The sequence below is a fragment of the Rhinatrema bivittatum genome, chromosome 8 (assembly GCF_901001135.1).
Source record: "Rhinatrema bivittatum chromosome 8, aRhiBiv1.1, whole genome shotgun sequence".
Classification (NCBI taxonomy): Eukaryota; Metazoa; Chordata; class Amphibia; order Gymnophiona; family Rhinatrematidae; genus Rhinatrema; species Rhinatrema bivittatum.
The window spans coordinates 79233391-79252945 of NC_042622.1; the positions used below are offsets into that span (position 1 = coordinate 79233391).

Sequence of the window (19555 nt, forward strand, 5' to 3'; positions counted from 1 at the left end):
ATTGAACCAGAAATCTGCTACTGAAAAAAGAACGGGTGGGCGTCTGGACTGATCCGTGGTACTACAGGAACGAAAATTAGCAGGTAAATAATTTTCATTTCCCTGTACATACCCGGATCAGTCCAGACTGTGGGATGTACCAAAGCTTCCCTAAATAGGGTGGGCCCCAGATAGCCCTGCTCGAATGACCTGGTCGCCAAACGAACCCAAACCCGGTGGTCTAAGATTTAAACGATAATGATGCGCAAAGGTATGCAATGACTTCTATGTCGCTGCTCTGCAAATTTCTTGAGGAGACACAGCCTGACTTTCCGCCCAGGAAGTTGCCTGAGAACGAAGAGAATGTGCTTTCACTTCGTTCGGAGGGTGTTGCCCCGAACCTGTATAAGCTGCAACAGTTGCTTCTTTCAACCAGTGAGCAATAGTGGTCTTCGAGGCCTGATGTCCTTTCTTGGGACCACTCCAGAGAACAAACAAATGGTCTGAAAGACGAAAATCATTGGTGACCTCCAGGTAACGAAGAAGAGTTCGCTTAACATTGAGCTGCCTTAACTCCCTAGAAACTTCTTCCTGTAAAGCTGGTAGTTCCACCGACTGACTGAGGTGGAAAGAGGATACCACTTTCGGGAGGAAAGATGGGAACCATGGTCAGGGAGACCCCTGAATCTGTAAAACACAAATAGGGTTACCTATAAGACAAAGCTTGTAATTCCAATATTCTGCGAGCAGAGGAAATGGAGACTAGGAACACAGTCTTTAGAGTTAAATCCTTGAGTGAAGAATTCTTCAGTGGCTCAAATGGAGGATCACATAAAGCACGTAAAACCAGATTAAGATTTCACGAAGGATACAACTTACAGACCGGAGGTTTCAAATGCTTTACTCCTTTTTGAAGGTGGTGGTGGTGGTGGTGGTGGTTGCAGTTCTGCGCAAAAAAGATTTTGTTGCATCCTTATCTGGATGACTGGTTGATTCAGGCAAAGTCAGCCCAGGAGAGTACTCGGGCTAGTGAAAAAGAGGTGCAGTTTTTATACAATTTGGGTTGCAGAGTCAGTTTCTCCAAAAGCAATCTTCAACCCTCTCAGGAACTGGAGTATCTGGGAGCTCTGTTTGATATGAAGATAAGCTGTGTTTGGTTAATGGATCAGCGGATGCAGAAGTTGCATCAACAAGTTTGGGTGTTTTTGTCTGCCAGGGCTTTGATAGTGTGGAGTGGTATCTGCATCTCCTGGATTCCATGGTAGCGGCATTGGACTTGGTGCTTTGGGTGAGGATTCATATGAGACTTCTTCAAAGAGCTTTGCTTTCCTGATGGAGTCCCAAGTCTCAGGAACTACACCTTGAGACTTCTAATACCAGCTTTGGTCAGCATGAGTTTGCAGTGGTGGTTGGATGGCAGAAATCTGATAATATGAGTGGATTTTGATGGTGAGGACAGATGCTACTCTGAAGTAATGAGGATCACATTATCTGGGTCAGATGGCTCAAGGTCAGTGGACCCCCAGGAAGCAAAAAGGTCCATCAATCAGTTGGAAGCCAAAACAATTCACTTAGCTGTAAAAAGGTTTGCTTTCTTGCTTAAAGGGTCAAGCAGTCAAGGTAATGTCAGATAATGCCACAGCAGTGGGGTATGTAAATCGTGAAGGAGTCACCAAAAATCTATAGGTGTCTTAGAAGTAGATTTGCTGCTCATTTGGGCAGAAAGGAATCAAGAAATGATTGCGACCTCGCATATACAGTGGCTTGCAAAAGTATTTGTCTCCCTAAAAAGTGTGGATTGCAAATGATACTTAGAGAGTATGTTTGTAAACCAGTATGCTCTTAAAGTAAACTTTAAAAGTCACAAATTTTTTTTTAATACAAAAAACCCCCTAAAATTGCTGCTTGTATAAGTATTAAACTTTCAGACTAGAATTTGATAGAACCACCTTTTGCTGCAATAAGAGCTTTGTCTAATGAGTTTCTACCAGCTTTGCACACTGTTTGGGAGTCATTTTTGCCCATTCTTCCTGGCAGATTTGCTTCAGGTTGTTCATGTTGGATGATGCTTATGGACTGCAATTTTCAAATAGTGCCACGGATTCTTGATTGGATTGAGATCCAGATTTTGACTTGGCCATTGTAGAATTTCACCTTGTTCAATCACTCCTGCATTGTTTTGGCCTTGTGCTTAGGATCGTTATCCTGCTGAAAAGTGAACTTTCTCCCAAGTTTGAATATTTTAGTAGACTGAAGCTGTTTTTCTTGCGCTATCTCCCTGTATATTGCTCCATCCATCCTTCTGTTTTAACAAGATGCCCAGTACTGTTGGGATGGTGTTTGCTGAGGAATGGGCAGTGTTAGGTTTGCGTTTAAAATTTTGGCCAAAAAGCTCTATTTTTCTCTCATCTGACCACAAAATCTTATCCCACATTTTAGCTGGGTCACTCTGATGCTTTCTAGTAAACTCCAGATGTGCCTTGATGTGGCTTTTCTTCAGTAATTGCTTCTTTTTAGCCCCCTTTCCATGCAGACCAGTTGTATGCAAAGCTCTTGATATGGTTGATTGGTGCATCTCCACTCCATTCTCAGCCACTGAACTCTGTAGCTCCTTCAAAGTGATCATTGGCCTCTGTGGCAACCCTCATAAGTAGTCTCCTTGCTCTGATATTGAGTTTTGAGGGTTGGCCTTGTCTAGGTAGTGTCTAGATGGTATAATGTAGCTTCCATTTTCTCACAATTGATCCAACAGTGCTCACTGGGATATCCAAGCACTTGGATATTATTTTGTAGCTTTTCCTATTTTGTGTATGTCTACAGCTTTATCTTTAATTTCCTTAGAATGTTCTTTGGTCTTCATTTTCACAGCTTTCCTTCAGATTCAAGGTCTTACCAATGGTACTGGGGTTTGTGTAATCTAATTGCCATGTTTAACCACTGCCACTTTAACTCTGCCGGACAGTGGAAGGCCTACTTGCGCATAGCAGAAGGCGATGCAATCCGCCAGCCAGTTGGATAAAGTCTGTTTACCCACTGTCACTCCCAGCCTATTGGTATTGAAGGACACAAAAAGCTGAGTGGACTGGCTGTGCGATCTAAATAGAAAGCCAAGGCCCTCTTGCAGTCCAAAGTATGAAGAGCCCGTTCCCCTGGGTGGGAATGAGGCCTAGGAAAGGTTGTCTGGTTGAAGCGATGCTGTTTGCTCTAAAAATTCATGTATTGCTTTGTTTTATTTGATACAATAAAAAATTAATTAAAAAAAAATATAATAAAGATTCAGATGCTGCCTTCCTTTCTTCTGAAAGTAGTATCTTGTTTTCATTTGCTTTTGTTTGACAAGTGTATGGATTTCTTGGATTATTGGCGGCTCCATGCTTTGGATCTGAGGATTCTCATATGGTATCTCAAGGTTATTGTTTTCAGAAAATCAGATATTCTCTTTGTGTGCTGTATGGTAGTGTGTGAATAGGTTAGGCCAGCGGATCTCAACCGGAGTGTCGCGACACATCAGTGTGTCGCCAAGCATCGGCAGGTGTGTCGCGGCTCCCGGTGTTCCACTGCCATTCTTGTGCTTCCCTTCTTCTAGGGGTGGGGCTGAAGAATGGAGAGACGCTGCACGCCACCGTTGGAGGCCAGGCCGGCAGGGCCGAAGAGTAGAGGGACCTCGGCGGGGCCAAAGAATGAAGAGACGCTGCGTGCCGCTGCCGGTGGCTGAAGAGTGGAGAAACCTGCGCGCCGCAACCGGCGGGGCCGAAGAATGAAGAGAAGCTGCGGGCCGCTGCCGGCAGCCGAAGAGCGGAGAGACCTGTGCACTGCCACCGAGAATGAAGAGATGCTGCGCGCTGCTGCTGGCGGCTGAAGAGTGCAGAGACCCTGTGCACCGCGGGAGGCGGCTGGTGAGACGTTGCACGCCGCCAGAGGTCAGGCCAGAGGCAGCTGAGAAGCGGAGGCCAGGCTTGTTGGGTCGAAAAATGAGAAGAGGATCCATGTGAGAACTTGTGTGCCTGTGGTAGAATGGGTGCCTGGGTGCATGAGTGGCAGCTTGTGTGCCTGTGGTAGAATGGGTGCATGAGTGGCAACTTGTGTGCCTGTGGTAGAATGGGTGCATGAGTGGCAGCTTGTGTGCCTGTGGTAGAATGGGTGCATGAGTGGCAACTTGTGTGCCTGTGGTAGAATGGGTGCATGAGTGGCAGCTTGTGTGCCTGTGGTAGAATGGGTGCATGAGTGGCAGCTTGTGTGCCTGTGGTAGAATGGGTGCATGGGTGGCAGCTTGTGTGCCTGTGGTAGAATGGGTGCATGGGTGGCAGCTTGTGTGCCTGTGGTAGAATGGGTGCATGGGTGGCAGCTTGTGTGCCTGTGGTAGAATGGGTGCATGGGTGGCAGCTTGTGTGCCTGTGGTAGAATGGGTGTGTGGGTGGCAGCTTGTGTGCCTGTGGTAGAATGGGTGCGTGAGTGGCAGCTTGTGTGCCTGGGTGCGTGAGTGAGAGCTTGTGTGCGGGTGGTAGAATGGGTGCCTGGGTGCGTGAGTGAGAGCTTGTGTGTGTGTGTGGTTGTAAGTGACAGAGACTGGTCCGGGAGGTGACTGTGTGTGGGAGGAAGAGATACTAGTTAGGGAAGTTACTGGTCTGTGTGAGACAGAGACTGGTTGTGACTGGTTGTGGGCCCTAAGGAAGAGGGCTGTGAGGACATAGCTTCAGCAGCCACTGCTGCTTCTCTTGAGTGCTATTGGCCTGCAAGGGAAAGGAGTAGGAGAGTTGCTGGAGAGGGTAAGTAAAGGCAGCTTTTTAGGTTTATTTTTCTTGATTGAATGCCATTTTAATTATTGGGTATTATGTGATGTCTGATGTTTTGAAATATTTTATTGATATTTGGACAATTTTTAATAATTTGTATGAGTTTTTAATTGTTGGATGTTATTCTGTTCATTAGCTGTTTTGTAACATTTATTAGTATAGTTTTATAATTATTTCTAAGTGGGTATCTATAGCAGCTTGGCTTGCTCTGTTTTCCTAATAGGTGTATTAGTGTTTAGAGCCTGGTTAAATATTTGTAGTTGTAAATTACTGTCTTTTCATAAGAAGGGGTATTGTGCTTGCTAGTAAAGAGAGTTTGTTTTGCTTTTACTGAGATGTCATCAGATCCAGAATATCTTTTTTTTGTATGGTGAGCTGTACGGGTAATGCCCTAGTTCTGCTCTGCACCCATTTTTAGGGATCGACGGGGTTCCTGAGGATGCAGAAAATATATTTACATTTTGCCCCGTGACTGTCACATGTTCAGTGTGTCACGCATGTGAGAACATCTGTCAGGTGTGTCCCAGCTGAAAAAAGGTTGAGAACCACTGGGTTAGGCAACTACTCCAGTTATAACTCATTGGATCAAGGAGTTTATAACTTCCGCTTTTGTGATTTATTGGTAGAGCTTTGCCTAGGTAGTTTAGAAGTTATTCCACAAGAGCTCAGGTGACTTAGTGGGCAGAGCTTTGGTTGGTTTCTTCTCTGGAGATTTGTAGAGCAGGGACCTGGTCATATTTGCATAGATTTTCTAAGCATTACCATTTGGATGTCAGCATTAGGGAGGGAGACCTCTTTTTTTGGTCTCGAGAGTAGGTTTGGCAGTGTCCTGTCCCATTCAGGAGTAGCTTTGGTACTTCCCATTCATTTGGACTGGTCTGCTTGGATGAAGAGGAAGGAGAAATTAGTTCTTGCCTGATAATTTCCTTTCCTTCAGTCCAGTCAGACCAGTACAAAACCTTCCTTCTGCTACCAAACTGTGATTATCCTTTGTGGAGCACTTGTGTATTATTGGCTCCTGCAGTTTCTTTCTAACTAGCTGAGTAATCTTATGTTTGATAATTTTCATGTACTGCTTTCTGGTTCTCTTTTTTTTTTTTTTTTTTTAATCTTGGAAGCCCTCTTCTTATTTTGTAATTGCATTTTTATTGGCAATAACAGCTGGAACCAATACAAAATAAACCATAACATTATCATACAATGCCAGAGAGCAATAAACTTGTAACATTATACATAAATTGCCAGGAATATGTCCCCCCCCCTTTAAACCCCCATCCTCCCTCCTGGGCATTGTTATGTTATCCATTCTTGTACACTAAGTCCAATGAACATGGAATATATTTAGAGTCTGTCCATCTCAAAGATGTCCCTTGTCATCCTCTGTCAGCAGGTGTCCAATCACCATTCCTCTGGTCGATAGCCCACATGGCCATGTGTAATGGTCCTCAGAGAGCTTTATACCATCGTAAGAATTGTTTCCATAACTTAATATGATGTGAGATCTTATCTTTCTGTACAGCCCACAAATAATACCAATAATGCACAGTCCATAGCCTTTTTGTGATCGATTGTGCTGTAGGTGGCAGTTCCTTACGCCAATGAGCTGCTAGCTCCTGTCTTGCAGCACATAAAACGTGGTTGATCACTATTCATGTATACGATGGCCACGACTTAGGATTTGCCGATAGCAGATAAATCGCAGGTATAAAGGAAATAGTCATGTCCACCATTTGGAGTAGCGTAGCTTCAGTCCATCTCCAATATGGCACAACTTTGGGGCAATCCCACCAAAATGCAAGAAAGACCCCTCCAGATTAGTTCCTCCAACTCCCTCTTCTTATTTAAAAAAAAAAAGTGTTCAGATGAATATGTTCAATTGAAGTTGTCCACAATTAGCTTGTTTCAGATAATACTGGCAGGCTGATGTCAGCACTGAGGAATATAAGGGGTGATAGTGAACATGTTGGGCTGTCTTCATATGCTGGTTGGTTTGGACTGGTCTGATTAGACTGAAGGAAAGGAAACTATCAGGTAAAGAACTAATTTCTCCTTATGCAAGGTGATGGTATGCTATGGCATGAAAAAAGTTGGGAACTACTTTTCCTCTTCAGCCAGCCAGACCAGTCAGACAAATAGGTTGAGCCTCCCAACTAGCAGATGGAGACTATTAGAAAACAGTATAGAAGAATCTTCTACTGAACTTCTGTTATGGGAGAATGCTTTATTATCTGCACTTGACAAACTTTGTCCAGAAAAGGAATTTAAAAAGAACCTTCAACACAGTGCACCCTGGTTTACTAATGCTCTCCAGAAACAAAAATGTGAACTCGGGAAATTAGAGTGCAGATGGCGCCACTAACCAAATTCTGAGAATCTCACCCAGTATAGAGATGATCTCAGAATTTACCAAAACGAAACTTTGAAAGTAAAGAAACAGTGCAAATTTTGAATATATAAATTATCTGTCAATAAACTGCTGAACTATACCACTCGATTAACCAGATTATAAAACCTACCTCTAATTCAACGTTGTTTCCTGCAACTCTCTCAGGCTTGAACACTGCTGAAATGTTTGCAATGCATTTTATTGACAAAATCAATAATTAGAAGTTCCATAACTGCATCTGTAAACATAATTAATGATGAATATTGACCTGATAATACACCCTGGGATGAATTTAGTTAAGTAACAGAATCAGATATAATTAAATGCATTTCAAATATGAACTCCGCCTCATGCTCACTAAATCCCTGCTCCATGACGTTATTGAAATCAATAAAACTTGAAATTGCTAATTTTCTTACGCGGTTGATCAATGCCTCACTTAAGAAAGGTTCTCTCAAGGGAGCAGTAGTCTGACCCACTCTTAAGAAACCAAATACTGATCCTACTGCCCCATCGAATTATCATCCAATATCATCTTTATCGTTCATAGCTAAAATTCTCGAAATGTCTGTCCTTAAATAATTGAATTCTTTTATCGATTCCAGTAATGCGTTGGACCAGTATCAGTTTGATTTCCACAAATACCATAGTACAGAATTGTTACTGCTGTCCAGTTTCGATACTATTAGACGAGGCTTTGAACACGGTATATCTTTTATTATGGTTTTGCTTGACATCTTTGCAGCTTTCGATACAATTGACCATGGTATCTTACTATTTCGATTAAGGGCACTAGGATTATCTGGACATGTCCTTGCATGGTTCACTTCATTCCTTTCAAACCTTTTTATATAAGTTAAGGCATTCCATGTCTCATCCTGGCGGGCAGTAACCTCTGGGAACCTCCAAACTCCGCCTTATCTGCTGTGCTGTTCAACATTTACATGACGCCTTTGTGCAGAATACTGGCGGGGCTGGGATTACACTATAAACTGTATACAGATGACATACATTTTCTTTCCCCCAATTAAACCAACTTGGACTCAAACTGAACAGGTTTTGACCCATTATCTCACTGTTATCCAAAACTGATTAAGTCAAAACAAATTAGCATTAAACATTCAGAAAACTGAAATAATACATCTATCGAGATTCCCTTTTTGCAACGCTGCATCTGAACTCTCTCTAAATGATTAGCGAATTCCAATGACTGAAACTGTTTGAAATCTTGGCGTCCAAATTGATCCGTCATTGAGCATGAATGCTCAGGTTAAAAGTTTAATACAAATGTCATATCACAAACTAAACTTACTCCAACATCTTACACCATTTCTCAATGCTACAGACTTCCATACCATCTTACAGGTCCTGCTGTTCTCTAGTATGTACTATTGCAATTCATTACTCATTGGTCTGCCTAGTTCATTATTCGTCCTTTACAAATTATTCAAAATTCTGCTACCTGTTTATTAACTAGTACACCAATCCATGAACATACTACTCCAGTATTGCCCACAGTATTATTCACTGGTTGCCTATAGCTTTCCGAGTTCAGTATAAACTGGCTACAATTATCCACACACTCATTAACTAATGTGCATTCAGCATGGATAAATGCAATTATGAAAATACACACTCCAGTAAGATCATTCAGTTCAGCAAATCAGAATCTGTTGGATATTCCCTCCCCTAAAATAGCACGTCTAGATGAAACCAGGGAAAGAGCTTTCTTAATAGCAGGTCTGACCCTTTGGAATTCATTGCCTAATGAAACTAGAACCTTGAAAGACCCTAGGTTCTTTAAACAATCTCTGAAAACCTTTATATTTAAACAAGCGTTTAAAGAATGACAATATGTTTTATGTTTCTTGTATTATGTGATATATGTATTATGTGATATATGTTGACCCACTTCAGGGGATGTAAGTAGTATTTTGCTATTTGAGCATGCTCTAGGTCTGTATCCCCCCAGGCACATCTGTGTTCTTGAAGTAAAACGTATGCCAGTATTCTGTCTCCAGCAGATGTCAGGCAAGCCAGAAAGGAAAATTGGTTCTTACCTACTAATTTTCGTTCCTGTAGTACCATGGATCAGTCCAGACCCTGGTTATGTCACCAATCCAGCAGAGGGAGGCAGAGAAAACATTCTAATGACTCTGACGTATACCCTTGAGCACCACCTGCAGTCAATCAGTATTGACCAGTATCAAAGCAGAAATTTAACTACTAACATATTAACTAGCTATCTAAACAGGAGAACGAATTTCCAACTCACAAATCCTAAATGGAAGCAGAATCCCCCCCCCAAAAATCTTGGGAATAAACAAGAAAATATTAAGAAAAATAGACAGCATGAAAAGGTGGTTTAATCACCCAAACAGTGAATGAGCGGACTCTCCGAAAAGATAAATATAATACACAGACATAAAGGGTGGGCGTCTGGACTGATCCATGGTACTACAGGAATGAAAATTAGCAGGTAAGAACCAATTTTCCTTTCCCTGTACGTACCTGGATCAGTCCAGACCCTTGGATGTACCAGAGCTGATTCAATTAGGGTGGGACCCAGAGAGTCCCGCTCGGAGAACACTCTCTCCGAAGGCTGCCGAACTTGGAGCGTGAACATCCAAGCGGTAATGACGAGCAAAAGTATGCAACGAATTCCAAGTCACTGCTTTACAAATCTCCTGAGGAGAACTAACTGACATTCTGCCCAAGAGGTAGCCTGTGACCTAGTAGAATGAGCTCTCAACCCTTCAGGAAGGTCACGACGAGCTAGAAGATAAGCTGAACGAATTGTCTCTTTTAACCAACGAGCAATCGTAGCCTTCGAAACCTTATGACCTTTGCGAGGGCCACTCCACAAAACAAACAAATGATCAGATAATCGAAAATTGTTTGTAACTTCAAGATAACGCAACAGAGCTAGTCGTACATCCAATTTTTTAAGATCCCTAGAGGAAGGATCCAAACGATCTAAACACGGAAAAGCTGGAAGCTCTATGGACTGATTTAAATGGAAAGAAGATACTACCTTAGGTAAAAAAGATGGTACAGTCCGTAATGAAATTCCTGTATCAGAAATTCTAAGAAAAGGCTCTCTGCAAGACAAGGCCTGCAACTCTGAAATTCTACGAGCTGAAGAAATGGCCACAAGAAACACCACCTTCAATGTGAGATCCTTCAAAGTCGCATGATTAAGGGGTTCAAAGGGAGCCGAACACAGAGCCCTAAGAACCAAATTCAAACTCCAAGCAGGACAAGGATTCCAAAATGGAGGACGTAGATGTTGCGCACCTTTGAGAAAACGTGCTACATCTGGATGCGCAGCCAAGGATAATCCCTGAACCTTACCACGAAAACGTCCAAGCGCTGCCACTTGTACCCGTAAGGAACTATAGGACAAACCCTTGGCTAATCCATCTTGTAAAAAAGATAAAATATTGGATACAGAAGAGTGAACTGGATCTACTTGATGCTCATTACACCAAGATTCAAAAACCTTCCACACCCTTGCATATAAGCCAAAGATGTAGAAGTTTTCTAGAACGCAATAAAGTAGTCACTACAGCATCTAAATAACCTTTATTCTTTAACCGACGCCTCTCAAAAGCCATGCCGCTAGAGAGAAGTGTTCGACCTCTTCCAAACAAACCGGACCCTGAAACAGAAGGCACGGAAGATCTTGAAATCGAAGGGGACCGTCCAGTGCTAGTCTGACCAGGTCCGCGAACCACAGACGGCGTGGCCACTCCGGAGCCACTAAGACAAAGTCGACTTGTTGAACTTCTATCTGACGCAGAACCTTGCTGATCAGAGGCCAGGGAGGGAACACGTAGAGAAGAACATCCCTTGGCCAAGGAAGTACCAGAACATCTACTCCTTCCGCTCCTCTTTCCCTTCTGCGGCTGAAGAACCGAGGGGCTTTGGCATTCTGAAATGTGGCCATGAGATCCATTGCCGGAGTGGACCATCTGTTGCATATCATTTGATAGGCTTCCTCGCACAGTTCCCACTCGCCTGGGTTGAGATGATGCCGACTGAGAAAGTCGGCTTGAATGTTGTCCACCCTGGCAATGTGTGAGGCTGCGATGCTGAGCAGATGTTGCTCCGCCCAGGCGATCAGCTGTTGTGCTTCCTGAGCTACCAGGAAGCTTCAGGTTCCTCCCTGACAGTTGATGGTACGCTACCATGGTCGCATTGTCGGAAAGAACCCGAACCGACTTCCCGCAAAGGAGAGGTTGAAGAGCGATTAAGGCTAAACGAACTGTTCTGGTCTCTAAAAGATTGATCGACCACTGCGCTTCCTCTTCGGACCACTGACCCTGAACAGATGTATTCTGACATACTGCTCCCCAGCCTGAAAGACTGGCGTCTGTAGTGACCACAGTCCATTCCGGAATCTCTAGCGGTACACGTCGTTGCAGATTCGCTGTCTGTAACCACCAATCTAGGCTGGAACGAGCCGTCTCTGTAAGAGGAAGGGGAAGGTGGTATAGTTCCGAAACCGGATTCCAACGTGAAAGCAATGCAGACTGAAGTGGTCTCATGTGCGCAAAGGCCCAGGGAACCAACTCCAGAGTATAGGTCATTGAACCTAAAACACATCTCAAAAACAGTGAAGAATTCGTTTTTCAAACTTCACGTATTGAAACGCTTACGTCCACTTTTATTTTTTCGTGATTATTGATCCATTTTACAAGCATTGATTTTGACTGGACTGGATTATTGCAACAGTTTATATGTTGGTTTACCGGAGAACAGCACTAAACCTTTGCAATTAATCATGAATTCCGCAGCTAGACTACTTACAGGTACTTCTCGAAAAGAACACATCACCCCAGTATTGTTTCACTTACACTGGTTGCCAATCAAATATCGAATTCAGTTTAAAATTCTGTCCTTGGTACACTCACTACTAAATAATACAGACTCCATTTGGCTGTGTTCCTTGTTAAGAGTTTATAAACCCCAGAGAAATCTCAGGTCAGCCGGACAAAACCGGTTGGAAGTACCATCACCAAAAAATGCTACATTAAATATAACCAGAAACCGAGCTTTCTCAGTGGTAGGACCCACACTCTGGAACACTTTGCCGAACCCTCTAAGGCAAATACATAGCGCAAAGGAGTTTAAAAAAGCACTGAAAACTCATCTATTTCAGATAGCTTTTAAAGATATGGCCACTTTTAGTCCGGAATAACAATTTCAGACGAATATTGTATACTTAACATTTGTTTAGCTATATAAATGTTTTAAGTCAATTATTTTTCCTATGTTTTTCTACTCTTTGTGTTTTTATAAAATAGATGCCAATTTTTCTTTTATACCACGATAAGTTGTATTATTGATAACTTTCCCTGTTGTCATTTTTATTCTTACTTTATAGCTTTCTTGTTTTTATTTTTGAGTGTAACTTTTGATTTCTGGTTTTTCGGCTTTTATTATTACCTAATTTTACTCCTATTTTATGTTGTTATTGTAAACCGCTTTGAACAGTAACATTACTGGTAAAATGGTATAGAAATGTTTAAAATAAATAAATAAATATCAAGTAATCCCGCACACAAGGAATAGGAATAGACTGTAAGTCTCGAATTTGTGATTGAAGCTTGAGAAGGTGATGTCCGGAAGGAACACTATCCCTTGACGAGTGTCGAACCATGCACCCAAAGACTCCAGAGATTGGTAAGGTAATAGGTGACTCTTGTCTTCGTTGATCACCCAGCGTAGAGACTGCAAAAGGCCCTGTTGATTGTATAATAACAGAGATTCCGATTTCGCTTGAATAAACCAGTCATCCAGGTACGGATGTACCAACAGGCCCTCCTTCCTGAGTTGAGCGGCCACCACAACCATTATCTTGGTAAATGTTCTGGGAGCTGTGGCTAATCCGAATGGGAGTGCCCTGAATTGATAGTGTTGCCCTAGAATGCAAAACCTGAGAAACTTCTGATGATCGGATCAAATGCCGACATGAAGATAAGCTTCGGTGAGGTCGAGAGATGCTAGAAATTCTCCTCTGTGAACCGAAGCTATGACAGACTGAAGAGTCTCCATCCAGAACTATGGAATCCTTAGACAACAGTTGACCCTTTTGAGATCGAGAATGGGACAAAAGGTTCCTTCCTTTTTGGGAACGACGAAGAAAATTGAATAACGACCTTTTTGATGTTCTGATGTTGGAACTGGAACTATAGCTCCTAGGTCGCTTAAACGCTGTAGCGAATCTTGGATAGAACCCATTGATCCGACGTGCATCTGGCCCATTCTCCGTAAAACAGAGACAGCCTGCCCCCTATGACGGGAACCGGAGAAAGGACCGGCCTTATCTCATTGGACAGACTTTGTGCCTCCTGAGATTTGGGAAGTTCCAGGTCTACCAAAGCAGCAGCCATGAAAGGACTGAGACCAAGTCTGTTGTCTACCTGAAGACTGTTTAGCTGGAGGAACCGACGGACGAGAAGAACGAAATCTTCTGTTAGACTGAAAACGAGAGCGAGATGAAAAAGAACTTCTAGGCCTAGGACGGTCCTCTGGCAATTTGTGAATCTTATTTTCCCCCTAGGGACAAAATTAAATCTTCCAATTCCTTACCAAATAATAATTTTCCCTTAAAGGGTAAAGCCCCTAATTGAGCTTCGGAGGATGCGTCTGCGGACCAATTCATCAACCAGAGAAGTCTGCGAGCTGATACAGAAGCAATGATAAAGCGAGCCAAGGTCCTAATGAGATCATATAAAGCATCTGCACTATAAGCAACTGTAGCTTCCAGTCTACCAGCCTGAGCAACTTCCTCTTCAGAGAGGGAAGAATTGTTTGTAAAGCCAGGACCCATCTTAGTCCAGCTCGCAAAGCCAAGCTACTACACCCGCACACCAAGAGCAGAAACCTCAAAAATTCGCTTAAGCTGAACCTCCAGCTTACGATCTTGGAGATCTTTAAGAGCTGTAGCCCCAGTTACTGGAATAGTTGTTTTCTTAGTGACGGCTGAAACAGCGGCATCCACCTTAGGACATTTTCAAATTTCCAAAGCTTCCTCAGGTAATGGATACAATTTTTCCATGGCTTGTGCTACCTTAAGCCCCAACTCAGGAGTATCCCACTCCCGGTATATAAGGTCAGTGAGAGAAAGATGAAAAGGAAATTATGTCGTGGGACCTTTAAGGCCAAGCAACACTGGGCAACGCCACCCATCCGAGAATCCTTCACTAGAGCCTCGAGACCCAATTCCAGTAAAATTGCTGGAATTAAGGGACTAAGTTCCTCTCTTCTAAACAGGCGGGCTACTTTGGGGTCATCCCCATTCGCAACATGAGGGTCTGAACTAATACTCAAAGCAGGGTCTTCATTTAAATCCCCTCCAGCAAGGACTTGTCCGGGATAGGTAAAGAGCCATGCTCAGAATCATCTGAAGAAGAAAAAAATTGTCTGACCCGGACGAAGGGGAAGCTTCGGAGCTGACCCCACTCCCAAATCCGTGGAACTAGCCCTTTTAGAGGAACGTGGCTTTAACCTCTGTTCAGATGAGAGACTCTTATGTCTCTTATGAAATTTCTTAGATTTGTAAGCTTTACGAAGAAAATCCCCTGAAAAGGCAGGAGAAGAGGAAGAAGAATCTGAAATCTCCTCCAGGCTTTCAGCGATAAATATGGCCCTGTTTCGCGTGGCTTGTCCCCCCCAGGGACCGCCGGCTGCGGCGACAGCGGAGGCTGGTCAGAAGCACCCTGAATAGCTTGTTGTCGCCACCCTCAGAGTAGACAGGAGTGCCTCAGTTCCCGCACTGCAGCAAAATGAGTCCGGGGCAGGAGAGCAGCTGGGCCGAGGTTTTGGGGCAGCGCGAAGTGGTTGAGTCCCTTTTGTTATCGGCAAACTTGATGAGCCTTCCCCCCCGGGAAGACAGGATGAACAGAGACTCTCCCTGGGGAGATGCGCGTGCGCATCTCCACAAGCGCGGCAGACCGCGCCTCGCGGCATTATAAAGAAAAAATGGCGCGAAATAAAAAGTATGAAATAAACTAAAAAACTAAAAGAAACCCCGGCGAAAATCAAAGGCACGGGCCCACCGAACACCAAAAGGTAAGTAAACAACGATTCAGCTGTGAAGAATTATTTTTCTTTTTCTTTTTTACCTGTCCGAAACGCCGCGGCCTCCAGGAGCTGCTCCAAGTAGGGTGAGTGAGCCGGGCCCCCCAGTATCACCCCTGCCAGGAGTGGTTGCTGGGTTCAAAACCTCCCCAACTCCGGCAGCCTCAAAAACTTGGAGGGATCAATCAACTGAGGTATCATCGCCGTATGTACAGAATATTATACCATGAACAATAGCATAGCGTCCCGGTGATGATACCTCAGTTGATTGATTCGTAATTTGGTTGTAAGTGCAATTCACTTATGTTTTTCTGTTTCTGTATCTGTTTGGTCTTTAATAAAAATGGTAAATATAAAAAAAAACAACAAAAAACCTGGAGGGATAGTCCTCCCAGGACTTGGCAATCTCCCGGGAGGCAGTGAAGCTGTGAAGAAAAATAAAACTTTTTTTTTTTTTTTAAATAACTTAAATGAAAAGAACAGGCTCTCTTCAAAAGAAAAAGAAAGTCTGCAAAAAATTAACTCCTAAACTACCTGACTAAAAAATAGCAAACTACCACAGACTGCAGGGGTTAGGAACGTCCACCTCTGCTGGGAGACAGAGAAATACTGATTGACTGCAGGTGGTGCTCCAGGGTATACTTCAGAGTCATTAGAATGTTTTCTCTGCCTCCCTCTGCTGGATTGGTGACATAACCCAGGGTCTGGACTGATCCAGGTACGTACAGGGAAGAATTCTTAATGTCATTAGATGTGATGGAGACATATTTCATATCCTGATAAAAAGGGCGTCAGAAATCTTTGTCTTGCAGTGATTGGAGCTGGGCTCCTCTTTTGGGTTGGTCACGACTCCAAGACCTTTTTCCAAGGTGATGATGCAATGGTGGCTTCTTTCCTGAGTCTTTTTTCCTTTGGCTATTTCTAAGGAAGAAAGAATTTCAGGAGTGGATCTAGGGTCTGACCTATGTCCCATACAGAAAGTTTGATGTAAATTTTATAAACTCCTTAGACATCAATGCTTAGGCTAAGGAGGAGGCTTCCATGGCTGAGGGAACTGGCACTGCATGCTTAGTTGGATGCAGGAATAAAGAAACATTTCCTCTGTGCAGAAACCAAACTCTGCCAGACTTAGAAGGAAAGAGTAACTCTTTGACAGCTGCCTATTAGCAGATAAGTTTGCATGGAAGAGCACTAAAGTTTGAAATCTGCTGCCGGTTCTAGACCTCCTTTGGAGTTAGACTTGACCTTTTGGTACTCATTGAGTATAGTTGCAGTATTTTATTTATTTATTTATTTAAGGGTTTTTATATACCGCAGTACGTAAGGAAATACATCACCGCGGTTTACATTAAACAATAACTTAGCAACAGGCTTTACATTGACATTCTTAATAGGTATTAAATAAACTAACATCCATATAACATCCATATATAACATATATATCCATATAACATATATATCCATATAACATCCATATATAACATATAACATCCATATATAACATCCAAATAAACTAACATCCAGTAGTGGGGCAGTGTAATTTATGCCATTTTGCTATACATAATGGGACATTCATGTATGGCAGGAAATGCTCTTCCTGACCTCTTTGAACTTTTAAGAAGCAGCGCCTCAAATCATAACGAATGATCAAATTTAATATAGCTTAGTACTGTCTTAAAATAGTGTAAAATTCCTAAGCTGTTCTGTACACCTACAATGATCCTTGGTAACTTCATGAAATGACTCCAGCACAAGGGAGTGCATCTTGATTGTTTATATGGATGTAAACTGAAATGTTTCTGTTGAAGTTGGAAAAAGATGAGATCTATGTAAGCACCTGAGGTATAGGGCTGCATGACTTGTGCTAGCTAACGGACATCTCTCTAAATCCTGCAGGAAGCAATAGTGACATCAGAAGAGCTTGGCCAGGACCTTGAGCATGTGGAGGTTTTGCAGAAGAAGTTTGAGGAGTTTCAGACTGACTTGGCAGCCCATGAAGAGCGAGTAAATGAAGTCAATCAATTTGCTGGCAAACTGGTGCAGGTAAGAGTGGATATTGGGACATAATATCAAATGATAATTGGTCATATTTCCCCAATTCTATATACAGGCTTCAGTTTCTGGGCTAAAATTTAATTTAGGTGTGTTAATTTTTATGTAAATCTGGAGTTGCAGCCCCATTAAAATATGCTGGGAGCATTGATCCCTCCAGCTGACATCCCCCTTGCCACACAGCCTATAGTCCTCTCTCGGAGATTTAGAGGATGAGAGATTGAAATGGATAAGGGAGCATTGATACATCTGACTGGCACTCTTTGCCACATCTGTATCTACCTCTGTCCACAGGGGTAGAGGGAGGTGGCTTAAGCGATTTGGGAGGTGGAAGGGAAGCACTGACATCTGACCTGCCCCCCTTCTCCACTCCCTCCCCCAACACAATCTGTTATCTCTCTTCCCTCTGGGAGTTAGTGTTGAGCGATTGGGAGGGGGGTTAGAGCATTGATCTCTATCTGGCGCCCCTTCCCTACCCTCCTCCCCACCCTGCTGCACACTCGCCTGTATCTACTTACCTCCCTGTTGGTGGGGGAAGTGAGCATTGACACTTGACCAGTGCCCCTTCCCCCCCTACATACACTGTATCTACCCACCTACTCTTTTGGCAGAGGGTGGGGGGGGGGGTGCGCATTGACCCACTTCTGGGGATGAAAGTAATGTCTTGCTGATATTTGAGCATGCTCTAGGTCTGTATCCCCCAGGCACATCTGTGTTCTTGCAGTAAAATACCACGTGTCCCTCTGCAGGAGGAGCACCCAGAAGTGGAGCTGATAAAAGTGAAGCAGGATGAGGTGAATACCAGCTGGCAGCGTCTGAAGGGATTGGCCTTCCAGCGACAGGGCAAGCTATTTGGTTCAGCTGAAGTTCAGCGCTTTAACAGGTACAGGCTCCTAATCTCATTTTCACCCTCTGCCTGCTGTACGATTCATTCTGCTGTTCTAAAACAGTGATTTCAGCTAGAGGTACGTAGTGATGCTGTTATTGTATGAGCATATAGCACTTTAGAGGCACTGGTTCTTCTATTTCTCATTTCTATAGTGTTACTGGATATATGCAGCACCGTATAGTTACATATAATCAGTGCCAGCTCCTTGTGGCAGGATGGATTGTGCAAGTGTCATGTGACACCTTAGCGCTACCCCTAGCATCCAATTAGGGCTAATTTCATGGACAGAGGGTATTGCTGAACACTACCCAAACATTGTCTGTGTGTCCCTACACTGGCAGCCTCCCACCCACCAGTTGGGTTTTGCTTGCCTCTGGGCAAGTTTTCCACCCTGCCCAAGCTATTTCCTGGAGTTTCTAGGCACATTGAGACCCCATACAACTCAAGGGTTGCACAGTTCCTAGAAACACACTTAGACCAAATACAAAGAAATACTGGGATCAGTCACAGGACATAGAAGCTGCTCAGGTTAGGCTTGAAGAGTCATATGATCGCTTGTTTTATGTTCAGGGCCCTTCTCTTTGGAACACTTTACTGCTGGAACTGAAGAATGAAAGCTCCTTACTCAGGTTCAGAAAGTGATTAAAATTACTTTTCTTTAAGCAAGCATTCACTTTAACAAAATAGAATGAGTCTGTACCTGTATAATGTGAGAAGTGATCTAGCCTAGGGCTCAAGTTTTTTTCATAATCTATTTCCTAGCGTGTAGCAGATGGACTCAAGACCAATGGGTATAGTGTACTCCTGATAGCAGTTGGCGACGGATCAGATTTCAATCTGACGTCAGCCCTAGTACATATACCCCTGCAGGAAGTGCAGCTCTTCAGTATTTTCCGTCTCCATAGCAGTTAGGGCCTCTATGCACGCTAGCACAGAGTTAGAGCAATCTTACCAAAGAAAACCAAATTAAGAAGAAAATCTTACCTCTACGGACGATCCCGCTCTCATGCGGTGACACCTGTTGGGTCCCTCCCCAGTCTAGATTTCCCGAGGTGATTTCTGCGATCCCTCAGAGGTAAACCTCGGTCTGGTGGCTGTCCTCGGCGGGAACCTAGCCCCCGAAATCGGGTGAGGCTGAGAGGCAGCGGGTGCAGCCTCGAGCATGGCGGTGAATGTATTTTCCCTCTCCCACCGCAGCTGGAGACCGCCCGGAACAAAACCGGGAAGCGCCGAGACAAGGTAAGGTAGAAATCTATTTAAAAGTCTCCGGTCTCCGAAGCTCAAGGAGTCGCACAGGTCGCCAGCCGGGACCAGTGCCACTGGGTTGATCGGCCCTAGCAGGGCTAGACCCCAGTCAGATCAGAGGGC

General features: G+C 43.6%; 1 protein-coding gene across 9 annotated transcripts in view; it reads left to right on the forward strand.

The window, feature by feature from the left end:
- SPTAN1 (spectrin alpha, non-erythrocytic 1) overlaps positions 1-19555 on the forward strand; it is a 457019-nt gene that overhangs the window by 60584 nt on the left and 376880 nt on the right. For all 9 annotated transcript variants that reach the window (XM_029611329.1, XM_029611328.1, XM_029611326.1 and 6 more), the window contains 2 exons: positions 17143-17289; positions 18048-18181. In XM_029611329.1, the coding sequence (XP_029467189.1) occupies positions 17143-17289; positions 18048-18181 (281 nt within the window). The remainder of the gene's footprint in view (positions 1-17142; positions 17290-18047; positions 18182-19555) is intronic.